The 24865-nt window shown below is 48.8% G+C and overlaps 1 protein-coding gene across 1 annotated transcript in view; it reads left to right on the forward strand.

Annotated features, from left to right (window-relative positions):
- Positions 1-24865, forward strand: part of LOC130198490 (uncharacterized) — a 186236-nt gene that overhangs the window by 137192 nt on the left and 24179 nt on the right. The window contains exons 7-10 of the mRNA XM_056421656.1: positions 1585-1766; positions 19164-19420; positions 20415-20551; positions 23318-23439. Of these exons, the coding sequence (XP_056277631.1) occupies positions 1585-1766; positions 19164-19420; positions 20415-20551; positions 23318-23439 (698 nt within the window). The remainder of the gene's footprint in view (positions 1-1584; positions 1767-19163; positions 19421-20414; positions 20552-23317; positions 23440-24865) is intronic.

The following is a 24865-nucleotide window of genomic DNA, read 5'->3' on the forward strand; positions in this document are numbered from 1 at the left end:
GACCGTTAAGTTGACCGCCGCGTTGAACCGAGCCGACTGATTGGACGCTGACCTTCACCGAGTGGAGAGCGCTGAGCCCCCTGAGGAACACGGTTGTTCTGATTCTTGGAGACGGCATTTTGAAAAACCAGAAACAGAATAAATGAAGCATAGAAAAACGAGATAGTTGACGTTTAGGGGGGGGGGGGGGGGGGGGTGACCTACATTTTTCTAAAATCCTTCCTACTCTGGTTTTATTTGCTTTAAGGTCGGGTGGAAAAAGTAATGCTGGAAAAAAACAAAGAACCAATGAGAGAATCTCGCAGTGCGAGACCCGAAGGTCACGACGTCTCGTGAGAACGTTTTTTCTCTCTCCGATTGCGGTGGAATGAAGCGATTGAATTGGATCGTCACGATCCCGCGATATTCCCGCAGAGCGTCGTCGCGGCATCTCGATTCATCGAATCGCCGTTGAATTCAAAATTGAAAAAAGAATTGACACATGGGTACGTGATCTGAAACCCGTGACGTTCGGGTCGGCGGACTCGTCGGAAAAGCGTCACTAAAATACAAAAATGAAATGAAACGACAATCAAACCCCCCGACGGCCGACGCCCGCCATTGATCTCCGGATCCTCAAGGTGGCGTACGCCCACCCCCCCCCCCATCCCCGCCCCTCGGTCTCGCTGCGATGATGTCACACTCGCGGAAGCCGTGTTGCCGCCGACTCCGGCTATCTGTCCTCCCGCCGAGCCGACGTGGTTGTGCGATGTTGTGCGACGTTGTGCGACGTTGTCCTCGCTCACACTCGCAGGTCTATCTGCTCTCCTGTCGCGGGGCAGATAACTCTGTTTGAATGAGCCTGTCTGTTCAAATAGTGATATCTTAGCTTTCCCCTGCGCTCTATTTCCTACCACACTTTTTCTTGTCAGTGCAGCTGGTGGCCAGCGTGTGCGTGTGCGTGTGCTCGCGTGTGTGCGTGTGTGCGTGTGTTTGTGCGATGAAATAAAGTGGTAGGCGGGTATATGAATTTATCGCCGTGCTTTTTTATGCATGTGACGCGAGTTCACAGACACACTCCATGTTTCCATCAGAGAGGCCGATGCGGGAGATGCGGTGCGCCAGTGTGAACTGCAGAGCCAGCAGAAGAACTCTGATAATAATGTTCTGCTTTAATGGGCCCAGACGTCAAAGTAAAAGCAGCATGTTTAAAAAAAAAAATTCAAAAAGCGATGGCAGCGCACATGAAAGAGCCGCTTATCTTGATTCATTCGTGTTTGCAGGAGGACGGCGGAGCTCATATCGCCAAGTTGAAATGTTTGAGGGAGACAAAGCAGCTTTTCTTACCTGTAATCTCATGTTTTCTGTTTTATCTCCTCTGTTCCTTCTGTTTTAAAAGGAAGCTTCCTGTACTTTGATATCATTTTTTTTACAGCCATATTCGACTAGTCGTTTAATATAAGCCTCAATTAGTTAGACTCCGCCTTCCTCTTCTTTTATCTGTCTCCTTCATCCTCAATGAACCGCCGCCTTACCTGAATGAGACGCCGCAAACGCGGCCGTTTGACGTTGAGTGTTTAAACGAGGCGCGTTCCCTCCCTCCAGGCACGTGGTCCTTCTCCGTGTCCGAGCTGGCCGTCCCCGGGGCCGAGATCGGGCGCATCTCGGCGGCGGACGCCGACCTCGGCGAGAACGCCGCGCTGGAGTACATCGTCCTGGAGGGGGAGACCGGGGAGACGTTCAACATCACCGGGGTCAACCAGGAGGCGGTCATCACGCTCAACAAGGTGAGGCCACGGAGGAGGGGAGGAGGGGAGGAGGGGTTGTCTCGGGTGAAGGGAAGGAAGAGAGAACACGTTTGTGTTGCCGTGTGCGTCACCGCATCGCTGACAACGCGCCACCGAAGCCCGTTAACCCAGAGTCACCTCCCCCCCCCCCCCCCCCGTTTTTAAACAGGTGATCTATATTCATCTCACCCGCGTCTCCTGATTTGACTCCCGGCGGAGGAGCGAGGGCTTCGACGGGCTCCTGACAGGTGAATTTCCTGCTCGATTCACTGTGAACACGCCTCCTCCCCCGATCTCCGTCTCCATCTGTTTACAGCGGGAACACGACGAAGCGGAAGCGTGCCACGTAAATGCCCCCACCCCCACCCCCCTCAGTAATTTGCAGCGAGAATGTTTGGACCGCCGTCGACGTGTTTTGACTTCTGCCGTACCCCCACCCTTCATCCTCCCTCCTCCTCATCCTCCTCCTCCTCCTCCCAATGCAGAAGGATCAATGAGGCGCCGCCTCTTCATCCTCAATCTCCCAGCTGGCAAACAGTTCCCTATCGTGTCATTTTGGGTGATTTCAATTTTAAAAAGTCCCCGTCGTCTCCGATAATCACGTTCTTATGGGGATGCAGGTGCATGGTGGAGGGAGAGAGAGGGGGGTGGGGGGGGGGGGGAGGGAGAGAGAGAGTGCTGCCACCCACTCGTTGCCGGTGCCGGCTCATGACAAATTGCACACGCATAATCTCTCGTCTCTGGAGAGAGGGGCGGGTTCCTCTGCGCTCTCACATGTAACGTAGACTTAAAAGGGAGAGGGGGCGCAGTGTGTGTGTGTGTGTGTGTGTGACTTATCTGAGATGTGATGCTTTCATTTCAAATGAGCCCTACAGACGCGTCAAATTGCACCAAATCAACCAGCCACCTCCTCGTGTACCCCGTGGAAATGCTGTTTGCAATATGGGAAAAGGAAAATATTGCCACTTTTAAATATGAATAATCGATAATTCTGCAGACAACTGATGTGGTTTGTAATACCAGTGATGAAAGAGCTGAGCTCTGAGTTGTTCTCCTCCATGTTTTGTATCATTAGGCCAACAGTTTTTTTCATTTGCTAAACGACAGCGGGCACAACTGGAGTCACATGTGCAAAACTCTAACCACAGTCTGCACTACCAACGTCACCTGAGCTAAACACCTCACATCACCTGCTAAACTCATTCCAAGCAACACAACTCTTAACACATGGCTCAAAACACACTCAGTGCAGCCAAACAACATGCACAACCCTCACTGAGGTAACACACACTGAGGTAACACACACTGAGGTAACACACACTGAGGTAACACTGTGACAGGTTCGTGGCCGTCACCGGTAGGTTTGCCCCCTAAGCCCCAAGGAATGCGCAACCAGAGGGAACGTTGGTAACGTGTTTTTATTTGAGCGCTCTGACCGCCGACTGTGTCTCTGCTCATGGCTCCCCTCTTCCTCCTGTCCAGCTCCTTTATGGGGACAGAGCCTCGCAGATACACAAACCCAGATTGTCATCAGCTGGTCTGATTGTCATCAGACCAGCTGATGACAATCAGACACCGTTCCCTGAACCACACCCCCGCTCCACCCACTCTGCAGCCGAGCTTAAACACCCCCCGCTGCCACAAACACACACTGAGGTAACACACTGAGGTAACACACACTGAGGTAACACACACTGAGGTAACACACTGAGGTAACACACACTGAGGTAACACACAATGAGGTAACACACACTGAGGTAACACACACTGAGGTAACACACACTGAGGTAACACACACTGCGGTAACACACACTGAGGTAACACACACTGAGGTAACACACACTGAGGTAACACACACTGAGGTAACACACACTGTGGTAACACACACTGAGATAACACACACTGAGGTAACACACACTGCGGTAACACACACTGTGGTAACACACACTGAGGTAACACACACTGCGGTAACACACACTGAGGTAACACACACTGAGGTAACACACACTGAGGTAACAAACACTGAGGTAACACACACTGAGGTAACACACACTGAGGTAACACACACTGAGATAACACACACTGAGATAACACACACTGAGATAACACACACTGAGATAACACACACTGAGGTAACACACAATGAGGTAACACACACTGAGGTAACAAACACTGAGGTAACACACACTGAGATAACACACACTGAGGTAACACACAATGAGGTAACACACACTGAGATAACACACACTGAGGTAACACACACTGAGGTAACACACACTGAGGTAACACACACTGAGACAACACACACTGAGGTAACACACACTGAGATAACACACACTGAGGTAACACACACTGAGGTAACACACACTGAGATAACACACACTGAGGTAACACACACTGAGATAACACACACTGAGGTAACACACACTGAGGTAACACACACTGAGATAACACACACTGAGGTAACACACACTGAGATAACACACACTGAGATAACACACACTGAGGTAACACACACTGAGGTAACACACACTGAGGTAACACACTGAGATAACACACACTGAGATAACACACACTGAGGTAACACACTGAGGTAACACACACTGAGGTAACACACACTGAGATAACACACACTGAGGTAACACACACTGAGCATCAAACACCAATACAGAAAATACAAACTTTCCATCTTTACAGTTTGAACAATTTCAGTGACTTCAAACAAAGTAATATTTTCTTCAAAGAAAAGAGAGACATTCTTTCACATGATTTATTAAATTTTTTAGAACATAACAATTCTTTAAGGTAAATGAAAATTAGCAGTTTGCTTCAATAGTCTGTAGTAATTTACGGAATTACAGTAATGAGAAAAAAAAGGTAGAAACTAAAAGTACATACTGTAATTCGAACAAATAATTGAGGGGCTAATCCTGCCTCTAGCATCAGGCCACATGTTGTCATCAACATCACATCTCATGTTCTCTCTTGCCACCTGGGGAAGAACCTTCTGGAGGGCCTGATCCATCCCTGGCAGTCCTCTGGACTCGTGTCCTCACAAAAGAGACATTTGGTCCTGTGGGTGGTGACCAAACACTTGGTTCACGACATTACATGACATGCTCTATAAGTGGAGCCCTTATTCCATCTGGAATAACAGCTCTTTGTCTTCCTCCACGCATCCCCCTCTCCCTGCCTCCCTTCTCCCTCCACGAACCCGTCTTCCTTGTTTCATTTCCAAAATGAGTCCTTCTGAGCTCTACCTATATATACTGTAATATATATATATATATATATATATATATATATATATATATATATATATATATGTGTGTGTGTGTTCACTAACAAGTCTAAAACAAGACACCTGCTTAGCCTTTCAGCTGAAATTGCAATCATCAGTGTTTGAAAGGCACAAGGTTGAAATGTATTCTGTTTTGAATGTGTGGTTCACATGTTGACAGCAGTGTGTTAGCATTTGAACAAAGTGCTGTACATCCACAGTGTTGTGCAGGTTGTGGTTAAAGTCATGGGATAAGTGTGTAGAGTTTTGAAAACTGTGTTCAAGCAACGAAAAACAAACGAGAGTTTGGTCCACATGAACTGCTGCTGTGCAGACTGGAGTTAGAGTTTTGCTCATGTGACTCCAGTTGTGCCCGCTGTCGCTTAGCAAACGGAAAAAAACTGTAAACAATGATCGTAAGCACATTAAATCCTTCCATGACTTAACTGATAAGGTTATTATCAAGGATTCCCTCCAGACGTGTTTTAATTGATTTAAGCACATTAAAAAATGACTTCTACTCCTCCTTCATTCAAAAGATCCAGCTTCTATGAATATTCAAATCGTGTTTGCTGGATTCATGATGTCTACTGCATCAAATAAAAGGTCTGATTTCATGGTGCACCGGAGGCGTCGCGTCGCCGCCACGCTGCTGCGTGAGGAAGCTGTGATCTCTCCGAGCCGACCTCCCTCTGACGCTGAAGGTCAAACGTCTCCGGGAAGAAACCCAGAAGCACAGAACTCCTTTCTGAGAGCGGCGCGATGCCAAAGCCTCAGCAGTCGATCCAGTCACGGATCGTTTGAGCAGCTGTTGAACAGGCGGAGGCCGTCATCCTACAACGCCGCAGCACACCGCCGGGACGCGGGAAACTAATTGAGAAGTTGGAGAGGAAGAAAAGTCTCCAAACTCGTATGAAACTCTTCTTCTTCTTCTTTTTAAAAGCTTGTCAAAAAAGTTCCCCCGAAAGGTTTCCTTTAAAAACATCTTGGAGACGCCTCGTTGTTCAGGGAGCAGAGACAATAACTGTGTGTGTGGGATTGTGTGTAAGTGTGTGTGTCTGAGCATGAGTGTGTGTGTGTGTATTGGTGTGTGTCTGTATGTCTGAATGTGTGTGTGCGTGTGTCTGTATCAAGTGTGTGTTTGTGTGTGTGCGTGTGTCTGTTTGTAAGTGTGTCTGTGTGTGTGTATGTATGTGTGTGTGAGTGTGTGTATGTGTGTGTGAGCGTGTGGCTGTGTGTGTGTGTCTGTATGTGTGTCTGTCTGTGTGTGGCTGTATGTGTGTGTGTCTGTATTTGTGTGTGCATGTGTGTGTGTTTGCGTGTGTGTGCGTGTGTGTGTCTGTGTGAGTCTGTGTATGTGTGTGTCTGTGTGTGTGTGCGAGTGTCTGTCTATGTGTGTGTGTGTGTGTGTGTGTGTGTCTGTGTGTGCGTGTCTGTGTATGTCTGTGTGTGTGTGTCTGTGTATGTCTGTGTGTGTGTGTCTCTGTGTGTAGATAGAGAGATAGATAGATAGATAAATACTTTATTAATCCCCAAGGGGAAATTTGTCGTAACAGTAGCAGCACCAATAAACTAAACACACAAGAATAAAAAATAAAATATAAAACAAAATATAAAAAACAGGGATGAAAGATATAGATGTATACAAGTGAAAGATATAGATGTATACAAGTATACAAAGTAAAATATAAAATATATATGTATACAGGACTGTCTCAGAAAATTAGAATATTGTGATGAAGTTCTTTATTTTCTGTAATGCAATTAAAAAAACAAAAATGTCATGCATTCTGGATTCATTACATATTAGAATATCATGAAAAAGTATACTAGTAGGGTATTAAACAAATCACTTGAATTGTCTAATTAACTCGAAACACCTGCAAGGGTTTCCTGAGCCTTGACAAACACTCAGCTGTTATAAATCTTTTTTTTTACTTGGTCTGAGGAAATATTAAAATTTTATGAGATAGGATTTTAGAGTTTTCTTAAGCTGTAAGCCATAATCAGCAATATTAAAAGAATAAAAGGCTTGCAATATTTCAGTTGATTTGTAATGAATCCAGAATGCATGACATTTTTGTTTTTTTAATTGCATTACAGAAAATAAAGAACTTTATCACAATATTCTAATTTTCTGAGAAAGTCCTGTATATACAACATATATGCATACACAATACACAATACTAATGACAAATTAAATTAAATATAAAAATATTAAATATAGACAGTGTGCAAAATGCAAAGTGTGTGTATGTGTGTAGTGTAAATAAATGAAATGTGTGAAGTGCAGATCAACATAGTGTAAATGTGAAGTTATTGCGATCTGGCAAGAGGTGATCTGTTGTAGAGCCTCATAGCCGTCGGCAGGAATGTTCTCCTGTATCTGTCCTTGTGGCAGCGGAGCGTGAGGAGACGTTTGGAGAAAGTACTCCTCTGTCCCTGTAGGAGGTGGTGGAGAGGGTGGTCCGGGTGGAGAGGGTGGTCCAATATGGACAACAGTTTCTTCAACGTCCTCCTCTCCACCACCTGTTCCAGGTGCTCCAGCTGGCAGCCGATGATGGAGCCAGCCTTCCTAACCAGTTTGTGAAGACGGCTGGTGTCACCGGCTCCGATGCTGCTCCCCCAGCAGACAATGGCAAAGTGCAGCACACTGGCGACAACCGACTGGTAGAATAACTCCAGCATCTTGCTGCACACGTTGAAGGATCGAAGCTTCCTCAGGAAAAAGAGTCGACTCATCCCCTTCTTGTACACAGCGTTGATGTTGGCCTTCCAGTTCAGTCGGCTGTCGATGGAGACGCCCAGGTACTTGTCCTCCTCCACCATGTCCACGTCCACTCCCAGGACACTCAGAGGGGGAGGAGCTGTCGCCTTCCTCCTGAAGTCCACCACCATCTCTCTGGTCTTGGCCACGTTCAGCCGCAGGTGGTTCTCATCGGCCCACTTTACAAAGTGTGCGAGTGTCTGTGTATGTGTGTGTGTGTGTGTGTGTGTGTGTCTGTGTGTGTGTGTGAGTGTCTGTTTCAAGTTTCAAGTTTCAAGTTTTTATTGTCACATCCCCTTTTATACAAGTATAATCGGTTCGTGAAATTCTTATGTGCAAAACACCCGACAGCAGTAGCAGACTAAAAAAAGAATAAGAATGAGAATAAACTATACAATATCCACACACAAAAAAGAAGAAAGTATTAACAATATATATATAAAACAATGTAATAGAATATACATCATGGCAATATATATATATAAAACAATGTAATAAAATATACACTTTTATGAGACTATATATATATATATATGTATATACATACAATATATATATACAATATATATATATATAAACAATGTAATAAAATATACACCATGGCCATAGATATTCACAGAATATGTTCTGGTGTGTAGTGTTAATGAGGGTCTCAGTCCTTGTTCAGCAGCCTGATGGCCTGACTGAAGAAGCTGTCCCTCAGTCTGTTTGTGCGGCACTTGATACTGCGGTATCGCCTGCCTGACGGTAGAAGGGTGAACAGTTTGTGGCCGGGTGGTTATTGTCTTTCATCATCCGTTTGGCCCTGGCCACGCACCGCTTGGTGTATATGTCCAGGATGGAGGGAAGCTCACCTCCAACGATGTACTGTGCCGACCGCACCACCCTCTGTAGTGCCCTACGCTCCAGGGCGGTGCAGTTCCCGTACCAGACGGTGATGCAACCTGTCAGAACACTCTCGATGGTACTGGTGTAGAATGTTCTGAGGATGCGGGGCCATGTTGAATTTCCTCAGTCGCCTAAGGAAATACAGGCGTTGTTGGGCCCTTTTCACCACGTGAGTGGTGTGCGTGGTCCATGTGAGGTCCTCGGAGATGTGCACGCCGAGGAACTTGAAGCTGCTGACCTCTCTACTGCAACTCCGTCTATGGAGATGGGGTGTGCTCTCCTCTCCGCTTCCTGTAGTCCACGATCAGCTCCTTGGTCTTCTTGACGTTGAGGACGAGGCTGTTCTCCTGGCACCACTGTACCAGTGATCCAACCTCCTCCCTGTAGGCTGTCTCGTCGTCGACGGTGATCAGCCCCAACACTGTTGTGTCGTCAGCAAACTTGATGATGACGTTGGAGCTGTGCATGGCCGTGCAGTCGTGGGTGTACAGGGAGTAGAGGAGGGCTCAACACGCATCCCTGAGGGGCTCCCGTGTTGAGGGTCAGCGGCTCTGAGGTGGTACCGCCCATCCTCACCACCTGGCGGCGGCCCGACAGGAAGTCCAGTATCCAGCTGCACATGGTAGAGTGCAGGCCTAGACCTCTGAGCTTGGTGTCGAGCTTGGCGGGAACAATAGTGTTGAACGCTGAGCTGTAGTCCACAACCAGCATTCGCACACAACAGTTCCTCCTCCAGGTGGGAAAGGGCGGTGTGAAGTGCCATGGCAATTGCGTCGTCGGTGGATCTGTTTTGACGATATGCAAATTGCCATGGGTCCAGCGTGGCAGGCAACATGGAACAAATGAAGTCCTTGACCAACCTCTCAAGCATTTACTGACAATCGAGGTGAGGGCTACGGGTCTCCAGTCATTCAGGCAGGTTACCTTGGGGTGTTTGGGGACAGGCACAATGGTGGACATCTTGAAGCTCTCAGGAACAACAGCCTGGGACAGGGAGAGGTTGAAGATGTCTGCGAAGACTCCTGCCAACTGGTCTGCACATGCTCTGAGGGCGCGCCCGGGATGTGGTCGGGACCTGCCGCCTTCGGATGTCCACCCGCTTGAAGGCTCTGCGCACGTCAGCCTCTGAGATGATCAGCAGGCTGGTCTCCTCGGCGGCGCTGCCTTGGCGGGCTGCCGTTCACGCCGAACCGAGCAAAGAATGTATTTAGCTCGCCTGGGAGGGAGGTAGAGGAGTTCTCTTCACCGCTGGTTTTCCTCTGAAGTCCGTGATTGTCTGTAGGCCCTTTCACACACCTCTCACGTCATGGCTCTTGAGCTTTTCCTCCACCTTGTTCCTGAACTCCCGCTTGGCAGAGCCGATGGTCTTACGGAGGTCGTAGCGGGCTCTTTTGTATTCCGCCATATTCCCGGAGTCAAAGGCGAACATCCCGGAGTGCAGCGCGAACATCGCCATTTATCCACGGTTTCTGGTTGGGATAAATCCGAACCGACTTGGTAGGAACAACGTCATCTATGCATTTCTTGATGAACCCGGTGACTGAGGACGCGTACTCACTGACGTTGTTGTCCGACGCGACCCTGAACATATCCCAGTCAGCACGTTCAAAACAGTCCTGTAGCATAGACTCTGATTGGTCCGACCAGCGTTGCACTTCCTTCACAGCGATTGGTTGCTGCTTAAGCCTCTGCCTGTAGGCGGGGAGTAGTTGGATGGAGCGGTGGTCCGATTTGCCGAACGGTGGGCGGAGGAGGGCTTTGTATCCATCCCGGAAGGGAGTGTAGCAGTGGTCGAGAATCCGCTCCCCTCGTGTTGCTTTTATGTGTTGGTAGAACTTGGAGAACTTTCTTCAGGTTCGCTTTGTTGAAGTCCCCGCCACAATAAAAGCATCCTCGGGGTGTGCCGACTACAGAGCGCTGATCGCCTCGTAGAGTTCTTTCATCTCTATGTCCTTGTTAGCTTGAGGCGGAATGTACACAGCAGTTACGGTGACTGCTGTAAACTCCCGGCAGCCAGAATGGTCGACACATGAGCATTAGGTACTCCAGGTCCGGGGAACAGAACGACTTGAGAGTATGTACATGACTTTGGTTGCACCAAGATCTGTTTATCATGAGACATACCCCTCCACGATCTTTACCAGAGAGAGTCTTTGTTCTGTCCGCGGTGGACGGAAAATCCTGCCGGCTCGATGGCTGAGTCGGTAACCTCCTCCGACATCCATGTCTCCGTAAGGCAGATGATGCAGTTGTCCTTAGTTTCCCGGTGGAATTGAATACGAGCCTGTAGCTCGCATAGCTTATTGTCCAAAGACTGTACATTTGCCAGTAAAATGGTGGGTAGTGGGGTCGATTGGCTCGACGTCTCAGCCTGACCAGCACGCCAGCTCGCTTCCCCTCCGTCGGCGACGTTTGCGTGAGATCGCGCCTAAAATGGACAGAGATAGTTCCGCTACTGTTCCTGGCGGGACGTCCGAGTAAGAGTTGAAAAACTCTGGTAGGCGGCGAGCAACTGCCGATCCAATCTCCAGAAGTGTGCATCTGTCGTACGTTAACTGGCTGCTAACGTTTTGTGCAAAAATAGTCGCAATAAGAAGAATAAATAACAAAAAACTACTACAAAATCCGGGAGCTCGCAACACAGCCGCCATCACGTACGGCGCCATATCATGTGTATGTGTGCGTGTGTGTGTGTGTGTCTGTGTGCATGTCTGTGTATGTGTGCGTGTGTGTGTGTGTCTGTGTGTGTGTCTGTGTGCGTGTGTCTGTGTATGTGTGCGTGTGTGTCTGTGTGTGTGTGTGTGTGTGTCTGTGTGTGTGTGTGTGTACATAAAGCCAGTTAGCCACCCTGTTTTAAATCCACCATCGTGTCTCTCAGGGGTTTTTTAGGAAATTGGTTAAAACACGATCCGCACCTGGAGGTGGTGTCTACTGCGGGATTTCCGAGCCCCGCTGTGAGCTCCTTTTGAAGAGGAGCAGCGAGGCAAGGAGGGAAGAAGAAAGGAACCGAGGAACCAGGAATGAGGAAAGAGGAGCAGGGAAGGAGAGAGAGAGAGGTGCATAATCATTGACAGCCACAGAGAGAAATGAGGGGCTCACGGAGGAAGCACAACCCCATCCGGTGCCACGAGCAGGTGGAAGAAATTAGGAAGAAATAAATAATAAAAAAGGAGAGATGAAACGGAGGGGAGAAAAACAACTGGGAGACGAGGAAGGCGGCGGCAGCAGCAGCATGGCAACAGCAAGACGGAGTGAAGAAGTGAGAGAGCGAGAGAGGGGAGACGGGAGCTGCAACCCACCGCACGTTTAAGGGGAATCGATCAATTCAACATGTGCACACACACACACACGCAAACACACACACGCACAGACACACACACACACAGACAAACACACACACACACACACATATACAGACACACACACACACACATACAGACAGAGAGAAAAAATAACACTCCTCCCACCCGCAGCATTCCTCCCACTGGATTCAGCGATCTCAAAGACGGAAACAAAACGCACAATTAGTGCTTCATCACAGCCTCCTCATGCTGCGTTGTGTAATCCGTCTTCAAAGCACCGCGAGAGGTAGAGACTCTGAGACTCAGAGACACAGACTCTGAGACTCAGGGACTCAGAGACACAGACTCTGAGACTCAGAGACTAAGGGACTCAGAGAGTAAGGGACTCAGAGACTCAGAGACACAGACTCAGAGACTCAGAGACTAAGGGACTCTGAGACTCAGAGAGTAAGGGACTCAGAGACTCAGAGACTCAGATTAGACCAGCGCTGCTGAAACACTAAAGGGAACTCGACACGAGTTACACGTGGATTAATTTTGGAGCTAAGTGGATCATGTATGGAGTGTTTCCGGATGCTGCGCGGCGGCGTTGTCAGAAGTCATCCGTAGAGCCGGCGGCACTGGGATTCATTTATTATTTGTGTGTGTGTGTGTGTGTGTGCGTGTGTGTGTGTGTGTGTACAAAAGGTGCAAAAGCTGTAAACTCTCCAGTAAAGATTCAACAACTCGTGAAAAAACAAACCTGCAGCTCACAGAATGAAAAACAAACAAAGCGTTTAATTGGGGCTAAGTTCCCCCTCAGCTTCTGCTTCGTTAGGTAACCCCCCCCCCCCCCCCCCCCACACACACACACACACACACAAAGAAAGAAGAACATATAACAATGCAGCCACGTTTCCAGATGCCATGTGTTCGCGCTGAACGTTTTCCTGGAGTCAGAAGGTGAAGAATCTTTTCGGATTTGAGTCGGCGTTGACCTCGCTGGTCATTTCTGCTGCTGTGGGCTGAATCTCTTTAACCGGTGAATCTCATGATGCACAAACACACAAACAGACACACACACACACAAACAGACACACACACACACACCTATGCAATAAACCCCAGAGAGAGAGAGAGACACACACTTGACCTTGCGGCTCCAGGTTTAAACTTTGGGGGATGGAGGCAGAAGAGCTGCAAGGAGGCGCGATCGCACATTTTGAAGACGCAGCGCCGGGTCCTCACCTCAGGGCGACGTGGTCGGACTGGTGGGGGGGGGGGGGGGGGGGAACGGAGTCAACACACAGGGAGCTGGAGGAAGGCGTCTGGAGTTCATTAAAAAAAGAGGCTGAGAGAGAATATGTGATTGCAAAAATGGAGGAGGAGAGGGCAGACAGAGAGGTGTGGGGAGGTGGGGGCAGCGGAGACGTGCCGATGAGCAGAGAGAGAGAGAGAGAGAGAGAGAGAGAGGGTGAGGGCGGGGACAGGCGAGAGAGAGACGCTCAGGTCATTAGCAGCCTGCAAGTCAGGGTGCCGACTGAAGCAGCCGGCTTATCACTCCTGACTCACTCTCAGGCCCACAGAGAGCCGGCTGCACACACACCTCCCCTCCTCCTCCCATTCTCTCTCTATCTCCTGCACCACCACACCCCCCACCTCCCCCCCCCCTCCTCTAATCGCCATTCCGCCTTCTCTCTACATTTCATTAGTCTCTCTCTCTCTCTCTCTCTCGGCCGGTTCTCCCTCCCCACACATGTCCAAATATGCCGGGAGTCACACACGCTAAACCAAGATGCAGGTAAACGCCAACACACACACACACACACACACACACACAGACGTACACACTCGTACACACTCGTACACACACACACATAGAGCCTCCCCTCGCCCATCCCCCGCCCACCTCGTCCACGCTCCAGGTGTCGTCTGGGGGCCACGTTAGTGTCTCAGTGTGTTTGGTTTGTCTGCGTCTCTGACTTCTCTCACACACACACACACACACACACACACGCAAATACCCACGTGTGAAGACACACGGGTTACCCAGGAAGATACATGCACCCACAAAGTGAGCCCCCCCCCCCCCCTGCTGGTCACCATTCACATATTGCTCATACTGAGCGTTCATATCGCTGCTGATGGATGTGTGATCCCGCCGGTCAGCGAGGTCGCCGTGTCCGCAGCGGGTCATTGAAGCGTTAGCATCGCTCTCCGCAGCAGCGCCCCCTACTGGCCACAGGCTCGCAGTCGCCGCGGCTTCGATCTTTTCCTTTTTTTAAATCCGCAAGCCAAAAGTCAAAAGTTCATCAGCTGCCGCGACGAGGGGCCCGCTCGGGAGAACCGGGGGAGGAAGAAAAAAAACAAGAAGAAGAAAAGTGTGGTCATCAGCGCATCGAAAGCCCGGGAGTGCGAGAGCTCAGCGCCTCACGTACACTTTTTGAATTTAACGAAGTCAGATCCCGTCGTCACGAGCGGCGCCGTTGTTATTATTTCCATATGCTCTCACTTAAAACAAGCGGGCTAATCCTCGGTCGCACGCCGGCAGCGCGGCCCCGGGATTATCTCTGTTTGTTTGCTCGCGCCGAGAAGAGAGAGAGTGTGTTAATCTCCTCACAGGGAGACAAGGAGAGAGAGAGAGAAACCAATGTTTTTGCTTTACACATGATATCTGAGAGTGCAATAAGACAAGAGACACGCGACAGAGGGAGAGGATGGGAGAACAGAGTCAAGAGGGGAGATTCAGAGGAAGTCTTTGTTCTCCCGACTCGGCAGAAATGTCCAAAGACGCGTTCGTCATCAGACAAATGTGACGTGTGATCTTGATTTAGAAATCCACAAACTCGAGAAACAACTCGAGCCGCCAGCAACAGCGGGAAGCTGAACACACACACACACACGCGCGCGCTCACACACACGCTCTGTTCTCAACAGAGCGTGTGTGCCTGTGGGTTCGGCCTCCCCGAGATGAGATGTTTTATGTGTCTCCAGTCTAGCGTGCAGGTTAGCTAATTAATTTCTGCTCACTGTGGAGGTGAATTTGAAAAAAGGGGAAATTGTATGTGGAGAATATTTGAATTTCTAAAAAAGGACATTGAGAGCATCGGAGAACGGGAGGAGGTTCCACTAGAATGTGGAAAAGGGGAAAGGCAACGTTCACTAGAGATGAGGACGTGTGTTCCCGGGGGCTTTGTTTTTTTTTTCTCAGTGAGAAATAATGTGTGTGTTTATGATTTTGAATTATTTACGTCTGAAAACGAGGACGGTGCAGTGAGTGGAGAGCAGGTCTCTCCTCCGCCAGCTGTGTTTGCAGAGGCCGCCGCCCCCTTTGCACACCGATGGGCTGTTCAAGAGTGAGTGCCCCCCCCCCCCGATGTTTCCCGCAATGTAGCAGTTGTGTCATCACTAGCCGCCCCCTACCGGCTGAGTGGTGACCGAGGGGTCGGCAGGAAGTCAGAGGATACAAGGGGGGGACGAGAAAACAGGCGACACCGGGAATCACCGGGAGTCACCGCGACCACGAGAGGTCCTCGAGAGGGGCACGCTCACCCACGTGCAAAAGTAGCGAGGTGCGCCAACGCCAAGCGGACAAAGCAAGAGGATGTTGCGGTGTGTGTGTGTGTGTGTGTGTGTGTGTTTTGACTGAGCTCCCCCCCCCCCCCCCGCCCACACTCGAGGTGGGGGCGGGGGGGGGGGGGATTGTGTATAGGGGTTGTGATGGAGGATGTGAGGCGACGAAAGGAGGGGGGGGAGCGCAGTGATGGAGTGCTAGAGGGAGGGGTGGGGGGGGGGGGGGGTGGGCGGGGTGATGAGTGTGTGCTCACAGTGTAAGTGACACCTCTCCTCCTCAGACAGATTGTCTCTCTCTTTCCCTGTAATGGGGACCCCGTTAAGAAACCCTTTTCTCGCCGTGTACCCTGCCTCAACCCCTCCGTCTGCACACACACACACTCACACACACACTCACACACACACACACACACACACACACACACACGCAATTCCTCGTTTATTTATCTTTCCTGGAGAGAAATTCCCCCCGGAGTGCCAGCATTTTTTCGATGCCTTTCACTTCGCCCTTTTCCTCGGCGTAATCTTCAATCAATCTTCTAAAACTGCTGATTTTCTGTAAAGCGTTCGGAGGAGAAGGGAAAGCAGAGGACCACAGAGAGAGAGAGAGAGAGAGATCAGAAAGGAGGGAGAGGATATAAATATTCCCACTGCCGTCTCGGATCCTCCGAATGATTTGAGTTTTTTGTATATTCTGCATAGCCAGGGATCCATTTATCCTCCGTCCAGCTCGGGTCTCCGTGCCAATCACCCCGAGAGGACTCACCAAATACCTTAAACGTGTGTGTGTGTGTGTGATTACCTGGGTGTACCTCTGCCCCTCGCCCAATCATCATCCAGGCAAACCCAATCAGAGGCTCTCCTCTCCGTCCGGAGGCCGGTGGCGGGGCGGCGCCTCCATCAAATGGGCTTCATAACCTCTCCGTAACAAACAATCCCGGCGGCCCGAATCCCAAATGAAATCTCTGCTACCTGTGTTGACAAAGGCAGGTACGCGTCTCCATGGCGATAGTCGAGTCGCCATGGTGATGCCGTTGAGTTTATTCGTGTGGTTCTGTGTTTCACTCGGTTTCCACGTAAAGAGAAAATCCATCGTTACGGTACACGGAACTCTAGACGGCTCCAAAGTCAGTTTTATTTGTCAATTTTCCATATGTGCAAACATACAGAAGATCGAAATTGCGTTTCTCTTCTGTCCAACATAAAGTGAATTGTGCAACATATAGACAACATACAGTGCAAAAATAGTAAAAAACATGTGAACATATAGACAACATAAAGTGCATAGACAACATAAAGTGCAAAAATAGTAAGAAACATGTAAACATATAGACAACATAAATTGTGCTAGCAGCATTCAGACATGTGAGTCTGAAAGAGGACGGAGTGGGAGGATGGGGAGAGAGTTCAGCTTCCTGACAGCCTGGTGGATGAAGCTGTTGGACAGCCTGGCGGTGTGAGCCCGGAGGCTCGGGTATCTCCTCCCAGAGGGCAGGAGGCTGAAGAGACCGTGTGAGGGGTGGCAGGGTCACTCACAATCGAGGTCGCTTTGCGGGTGAGGCGGGTGTTGTATATGTCCTGCAAGGATGGGAGGGGGGGGAGTGAGGCACCCATGATCCTTCCAGCTGCCTTCACTATGCGCTGCAGGCGTTCCTGCTGTGGTCTGTGCAGCTTCCGCCCACACAGTGATGCAGTTGGTCAGGATGCTCTCGATGGTGCCGCGGTAGAAGGTGCACATGATGGATGGGGGCTCCTGCTTTCCTCAGTTTCCGGAGGAAGTAGAGGCGCCTCTGTGCTTTCTTTGCCAGCGATGTAGTGTTGGCTGTCCACGAGAGGTCCTCACTGATTTCCACCTCCAGGAATTTGGTGCTGCTGACCTGCTCAATGTCCGCACCGTTGATGGTCAGTCGTGGGTCATGCGTCTGGCCTATCAGAGAGTCTACAACGTTCTCTTTGGTCTTGCTGTTGTTGAGCAGGAGGTTGTTGGCTCCGCACCATGTGGTCAGAAGGTTGACCTCCCTCCTGTAGAGGGTCTCGTCATCCTTGGTGATGAGACCTATCAATGTTGTGTCATCTGCAAACTTGACCATGTGATTGGTGCTGTAGCTGGTTTTGCAGTCGTGAGTCAGCAAGGTGAAGAGCAGAGGACTGAGCACACAGCCCTGAGGGGCCCCTGTGCTGAGTGTGATGCTGCTCGAGGTGTTGTTGCCAACACGTACTGCTTATGGCCTCTCACTCAGGAAGTCCAGCAGCCAGTTACACAGCGAGGTGTTGAGCCCCAGCTGGTCAAGTTTGCAGATTAGTTGTTGTGGGATGATTGTGTTGAATGCTGAGCTAAAGTCTATGAACAGCATTCTTACATAGGAGTCTTTTTTGTCCAGGTGGGTGAGGGCTGGGTGGAGAGCAGAGCAGATTGCATCCTCCGTGGACCGTTTGGCCCGGTATGCAAACTGGAAAGGGTCCAAAGTGAAATCCACTCTGTGTGTTTCAGTTGGTCCAGGTTCACTTACCACACACATATGCACACACACACACACACACACACACACTTACAGACAGACACGCTCACACACATATACACAGACAAACAAACACACACACACACACACATACAGACAGACATACACACACACTCACTCACACACAGACACACACAGTCACACACACACACAGACACAGACAAACACACACACTCACACACACTCATACAAACACACTTACACACACACACAAACTCACACACACACACACACACACACATACAGACAGACACGCTCACACACATATACACAGACAAACAAACACACACATACAGACAGACATACACACACACTCACTCACACACACAGACACACACAGTCACACACACATACAGACAGACACGCACACACATACAGACAAACACACACACTCACTCATACAAACACACTTACACACACACAAACTCACACACACACACACAGATACACAGACACGCACACACACATACACACACACTCACACACACACACAGTCACACACAGACACACACACACATACAGAAACACACTCACACACACCTGCCAGGGATCCACCGTGAGCCTCGAGCTTGAACGTCCCCGAGCGTCTTGTGTAGATATATCGGCGCGAATATCGCACAACTCCCCGAGAGACGGCGAGGACGTTAAACCCCACGGCGACGTGCGTCCTCCGGTCTTTGCGTGTTCAAGATTATCCCGACATCAAACCCCGGCATCCGAACCCGTCACTGTCGAATCAACTCTTCAGCGGAGCGTCTCATTGGCTATGCGGTAACACACTTTCACACGGACGCCACCTTCTAAGCACCTCCACAACCTTCAAAGGACCCCTTCAAAAACAACAACGCCAAGTTCCACGGTAACCACGGCAGCATTATTTACTCACTGCTGGTTTTGGATGGGACCTTTCTTTGACCTCTGTGACCTCCCATCTGTCAGAATAATTCAGTGTTCCTTTGATTTTGATATATGTCAGTTTATCCGTCATCTTTGGGGAAAATGAGTTTGAGGGTCGGACCACATGAAAGCGCAACCCGGTCCTTTGACCTTCTACCCTGCTAACCCGCCGTGCTCCGCTGTCCCCTCCAGGCGGTGGACTACGAGAGCCGGAGCTCCTACTCCTTCTCCGTGGAGGTCCTCAACCCCATCGTCGACCCACGCTTCTTGCGCCGAGGCCCCTTCAAGGACCGGGCGTCCATCAGGGTTGCGGTGCTGGACGCGGACGAGCCTCCGAGGTTCTCCCGAGCCCGGTACCACATGGACGTGTCTGAAAACTGCCCGCCGGCCTGCACCGTGGGCCGGGTCAGCGCCGTGGACCCCGATACCGGTCTCACCAACAACATCAGGTACAGTACCGGGCACCTGTCCTCATAAAGCATGTACGGGTTGAGCTGCGGGTCCTGATAAAGCAGGTCTAACGTATCCGCTATTACACTCGTCCTGAGGTTTCTATTAATCACATTTAATTATTTGCTTAATTGGCGAGAGAGTGGCTAAATGTTTGCAGTGTTTGAGCTAAGCTAAGCTATGCTAAGCTAATATATGCTAAGCTAAGCGGCTGCAGACATGAGAGTGGCCTTGACCTACTCGTCTAACTCTTAGGAAGAGAGCACATTTCCCAAAATGTTCCTTAGAATTATTCATTTAATGGTTTCTGTTTTAATCTCACCGCTAAAGGGGAAACCAAGCACATGACGGTGTATTTTCTTGATTTGATTTTTTCGAGGCGAGGATTTGTTTGATTGTTTTGTATGTTTTTTCGTATCCTGATTGTTTCAAACAAGGCATATTATTTTGGGACAGAAATCCAAACTCAGCTCTTCAATTAAAAAGAAACAAGACACGTGAGTGAGAACAAACCAAATAAAATAAAGCCAACCGAATGCCCACTCAGCGTTCCCTCGAGCCGACGACGCCCACACATGTGTTTTTGTGCTCCAATCGTTCCACTGCTGTTTGCTTGCAGCTTTAATTTTCTATGTGTCTTGGAGGCAACTGTATGCCTGTAACAACCACACAAAGCCGTGTCCCAATTAGCGGCGGCAAAAAGTGCTAAGAGTGAGTGTTGATAGTCGGTATATTGCTCGAGATATTAAGATAATCTTCAAAAGAGCTCCTATCAGCGGCGATAATCTGCCCGTATTAATTCTTGGCCATTTGAAAGCAGCCTTCCTTATCGCTCCCTCACACACCCCGTGTGCTTCTTTCACTCGGCACCCCCCCTGCCACCTCGGCTTGCTTCTTCCCTCCACTTATTCTTTTCTATGCCTCTTTTGCCCTCACCTCCTATTTTCTCGACTATCTTCCCTCCTCCCGCCCTGCTTTTCCTTTCACCTCCAGGTTCTCCATTGATCCCCAGTCGGACCCGGAGGCTCTGTTCCGTATCACGCCGGACGCCGGCCTCATCACCACGGCCATGGAGCTGGACCGGGAGCGCGACCACTGGCACAACATCACCGTCATCGCCACCCAGAGAGGTCAGAGGTCGCGAGAACTCGTCCATTGGATCAATTTCTCTTATTCAGAGCGGAAAACTCTTAAAACGGGATCAACATGTTCGCCCCACCTGCTCCACACTGATGAGCATGAGGGTGTGAGAGGTTTAAGGAAGTGTGAGACGCAAACAAAGGGGGCGGTATTTGAAAAAGACAGTACCTGAAAAGGACAATACCTGAAAAACATAGTATCTAAAAAGGACATTATCTGAAAAAGACAGTACATGAAAAGGACAGTACCTAAAAACATAGTATCTAAAAAGGACAGTATCTGAAAAAGACAGTATCTGAAAAAGACAGTATCTAAAAAGGACATTATCTGAAAAAGACAGTATCTGAAAAAGACAGTATCTGAAAAGGACAGTATCTGAAAAAGACAGTACCTAAAAAACATAGTATCTAAAAAGGACAGTATTTGAAAAACAAAGTATCTGAAAAGGACAGTATCTGAAAAAGACAGTATCTGAAAAAGACAGTATCTAAAAAGGACATTATCTGAAAAAGACAGTATCTGAAAAGGACAGTATCTGAAAAAGACAGTACCTAAAAAACATAGTATCTAAAAAGGACAGTATTTGAAAAACAAAGTATCTAAAAAGGACAGTATCTGAAAAAGACAGTATCTGAAAAAGACAGTATCTAAAAAGGACATTATCTGAAAAAGACAGTACATGAAAAGGCCAGTACCTAAAAAACATAGTATCTAAAAAGGACAGTATCTGAAAAAGACAGTATCTAAAAAGGACATTATCTGAAAAAGACAGTACATGAAAAGGACAGTACCTAAAAAACATAGTACCTAAAAAGGATAGTATCTGAAAAGCAGAATATATGAAAAAGTCAGTATCTGAAGAGAAAGGTATCTGAAAAAGAAAAGTACCTGAAAAGACAGTATCTGAACAAGACGGTATCTGAACAGCACGGTGTCCGGCCCGCGATGCATTTCACTAAGAGGCTTAGCGCTCCACTCATCGAGCCGTGAGGGGAATGTTGTTTGGCTGCACAGATTGTTTTGCCTTCGCCCCGCGGGGTCAATTGATCCACATACTGCGCGAGTTATCTGACGGCGCGATGGATAGATCCGTTCTCTCAAGGATTCAACTGGAAAACTAAAAAATTAAAGCGGCAAATCGAACGCGAGCCGCCAAGGAGAGCGCTACGCTGCCTTTGGGTTTGGGGGGGCGAGGAGGTTTGTCGCAGTGTTTTTTTAGGAGCTGCTTTCAACCACGGTGAAGGTGAGGGTTGAAGGTGAGGGGTGAAGGTGAGGGGTAAAGGTGAGGGGTAAAGGTGAGGGTTGAAGGTGAGGGGTGAAGGTTAGGGGTAAAGGTGAGGGGTGAAGGTGAGGGGTAAAGGTGAGGGGTAAAGGTGAGGGTTGTTTGTATATCCGGGAGTGGAGGATAAACGTTGTCACAAAGAGAGGTTTCACATATCAATACATCAAGAAGTGCTGCGGTTGACCCTGTCAAGTAGAGGGATTCATAGTGGTGGAACCCTATGAGAGCCAGAGTTTCGGCCTTGAGAGAGAGTGTGTGTGTGTGTGTGTGTCGGAGGAGGGGGAGCATGGTTTGTTTTTAATGATAAGGCCAGGCAGTATTGTATGTTCTTTTTCTTCTTCTTTTTTAACCACAAATCATCTTTCCTCAGTCACTTACGTTTTGAGCTCTGTGGAGACAGGAAGAAGTTTTCTTTTACAAAGACCTGATAAACGGTGATGCAAATGAGAAAATCATCAAAGACACAGAATAACTTTTATTTCCAGCCCCCGTGTGCCTTTTGCTAAATTATTCTAAATTTACTCTTGGCAGGTTCCGAGACAAGATATTTGGATCCGTTTCTCAACCCTTGAAAAAAAAACAGTAAAAGTGAAAGTTTTTCTGAATAATGCAGTCCAGTGGCCGCCGCCTGTGCGAGGACAGGAAGTTGTCTTTCCTGCCAAGTCTCCGGACAAAGTTCATCTTTACTCGGGGGAAGTGGGGGGAGCACAGTGAGGGCCTGTCTTGACTAACAAACTAAACTGTCGGAGGCCAGGCCAGGCTCACCCGGTGGCAATGCATCCCCCCCCCCCACACACACACACGCAAACACACACACACACCTCCCAGGGTTGCAGGGCGGCCTGCTTACATGAGTGAGAGAAGAAGACGTGTGCTGAAAGCCTCGCACAAGAGCAGCCTCAGATGTTCCGGTGAATGTTCGGCTCAGAATGTGACGTTTCAAGCGTGGTGGGGAGCACTGTGTGTGTGTGTGTGTGTGTGTGCATTTGTGTGTGTATCCAAGCGAACGCGGTGTGGGAGACCTCTGTGCCAATCTATTTAAGCTGCGCCCCGGTGTAACTGCATGCAGATTGACTGCTTTCTACATCGCTCTTCTGCTCCGTCTCTCTCTCTCTTTCTTATGAAACAAAGACACACACACACACACACACAAGCTTTCGCGAGGAATGCAACCGTTTTTGACCGCCTGGGGACGCTTCAGTCGGATCTCATCTGGGAGCCCGCGAGCTGCAACACGAGCCAAATGAAACCAAATGAGATGCGACTGTATTTTTAGCCGGCCGTGTGCTCGGCAACGAGATCCGAGTGCCGGTGACGTTTCTGGATAGAGGCGGAAAAGCTCGACCTCGTGCGCACACACACACACACACACTCACACACACACACACTGGTGTTGGTTGCATTCGATTTGTGTCTTTCTTCCTCCAGCTGTCTGCTGCCGTCCTGTGAGCTGTTGTGTGATTGCATCTTTCAGACAACCCCAGCCAGGTGTCCAGGGTTCTGGTTGCGGTCGAGACCTTGGACCTGAACGACAACGCACCCGAGCTGGACCGACAGTACACCACGGCTCTGTGTGACTCATCCTCCATCGGGCAGGTCAGTGTCTAAGTGGCCTCTGATGTCTGGTTGAGTGTTTGCATGAAGAGTTCGGCCCTATTTGTATAAAAAGATTCTAATATATATATATATATATATTTATATAGATATAGATATTCTGTATAAAAGAGTCCATTCATCCTTTTCCACTGCAGGAGGGGACAAAACACAAGTTCACTGCTTTTGTTTCCACTCGCCTTGGGGACAGGTGTCTGGAACTATTCTATTATCTAGTTTATATATTATAATACATTATTATATCAATATTGTTGGAGCTGCTCATGTCATTATACATATACGTATATTCTCAGGTACAAGGTAAATAAACAAAAGACGTCAACATTAATAAAGTTATCAACAGGTAAAGCCACACTTCTTCTTCTTCTTCTTATTATTATAATAATACATCACATTTCTATAGCGCTTTTCAAAATACTCAAACACTTACATTTACATTTTCGAGGAGACGCTGTTATCAGTGCACTTCAACTTGATTTTTCAATTTTTTTTAATTCCGAAAAAGAAAAGAAAAAAGTAGCAGATTAAATAAATGTAAATGTTCATATTATTTCAGCCGTTTTGGGGAAAAATGGTTAATCTGGATGCAAAAAAATGTCAAAACATGATATCAGCGTTACGTATTGTTGACTGGCCGCGCTGAAAACCTCGATATCGGTCGACCTGCAGTCGGCAGAGCTGCTGACGATTGTGATTTGTCAATTAGGCAAAATACCAAAGTACCAACGAATCACACGGTTCTTAAGGCTATCACGCTCACTGAATTGGAAAAGGGCTGTGTGTGTGTGTGTGTGTGTGTGTGTGTTGCTTTAAATCCACTCTATGGGTCACGTGGTGCCTTCAATGCCTCCGTTAAATGCCTCCAACGACATTTACAAGATTAATATTCCAAGACCTTCGCTGTAGCTACGTTTACGGCTGAACCATCTTGACTTTGGGATGTCTCGCCATGACATAACGTACAGCGGAGGTTACACTGCAGCGTGAACTCCGCTCGCTCTTTCATCGAGCGCATCGTCGGGTACTTGATCCGGTCCCTGAATCGTGGGGCGTGAGCACGCTAACGCTCCAAACCGGGTCCAGTGAACGCGGCATTCCTCCAAAGCCGAGCCCGTTGAAGTGCAGTAGCGTTTAAAGTTCAGCATCCGCTCCGAGACGGCGGCGTGCGGCTCCCCCCCCGCTCGCCGCCGCGGAGCCCGGCGAATCCTCCGTGGCCCGTTATGAGAACGCAGCCGCTATTCAGATTGTAATTAAACTCCAGCCTGGACTCACACTTTCCACCCAGACTGCCATCCGTCCTGCTTTTCTTTTTTTAGTGTGTGTGTGTGTGTGTGTGTGTCTGTGTGTGTGTGTTTCTATTATTCTGCATCAGGGTGTTCTCTCTTTTGATCCTATCTCAATTATATAA

The sequence above is a fragment of the Pseudoliparis swirei genome, chromosome 8 (genome assembly GCF_029220125.1).
Source record: "Pseudoliparis swirei isolate HS2019 ecotype Mariana Trench chromosome 8, NWPU_hadal_v1, whole genome shotgun sequence".
Lineage (NCBI taxonomy): Eukaryota > Metazoa > Chordata > Actinopteri > Perciformes > Liparidae > Pseudoliparis > Pseudoliparis swirei.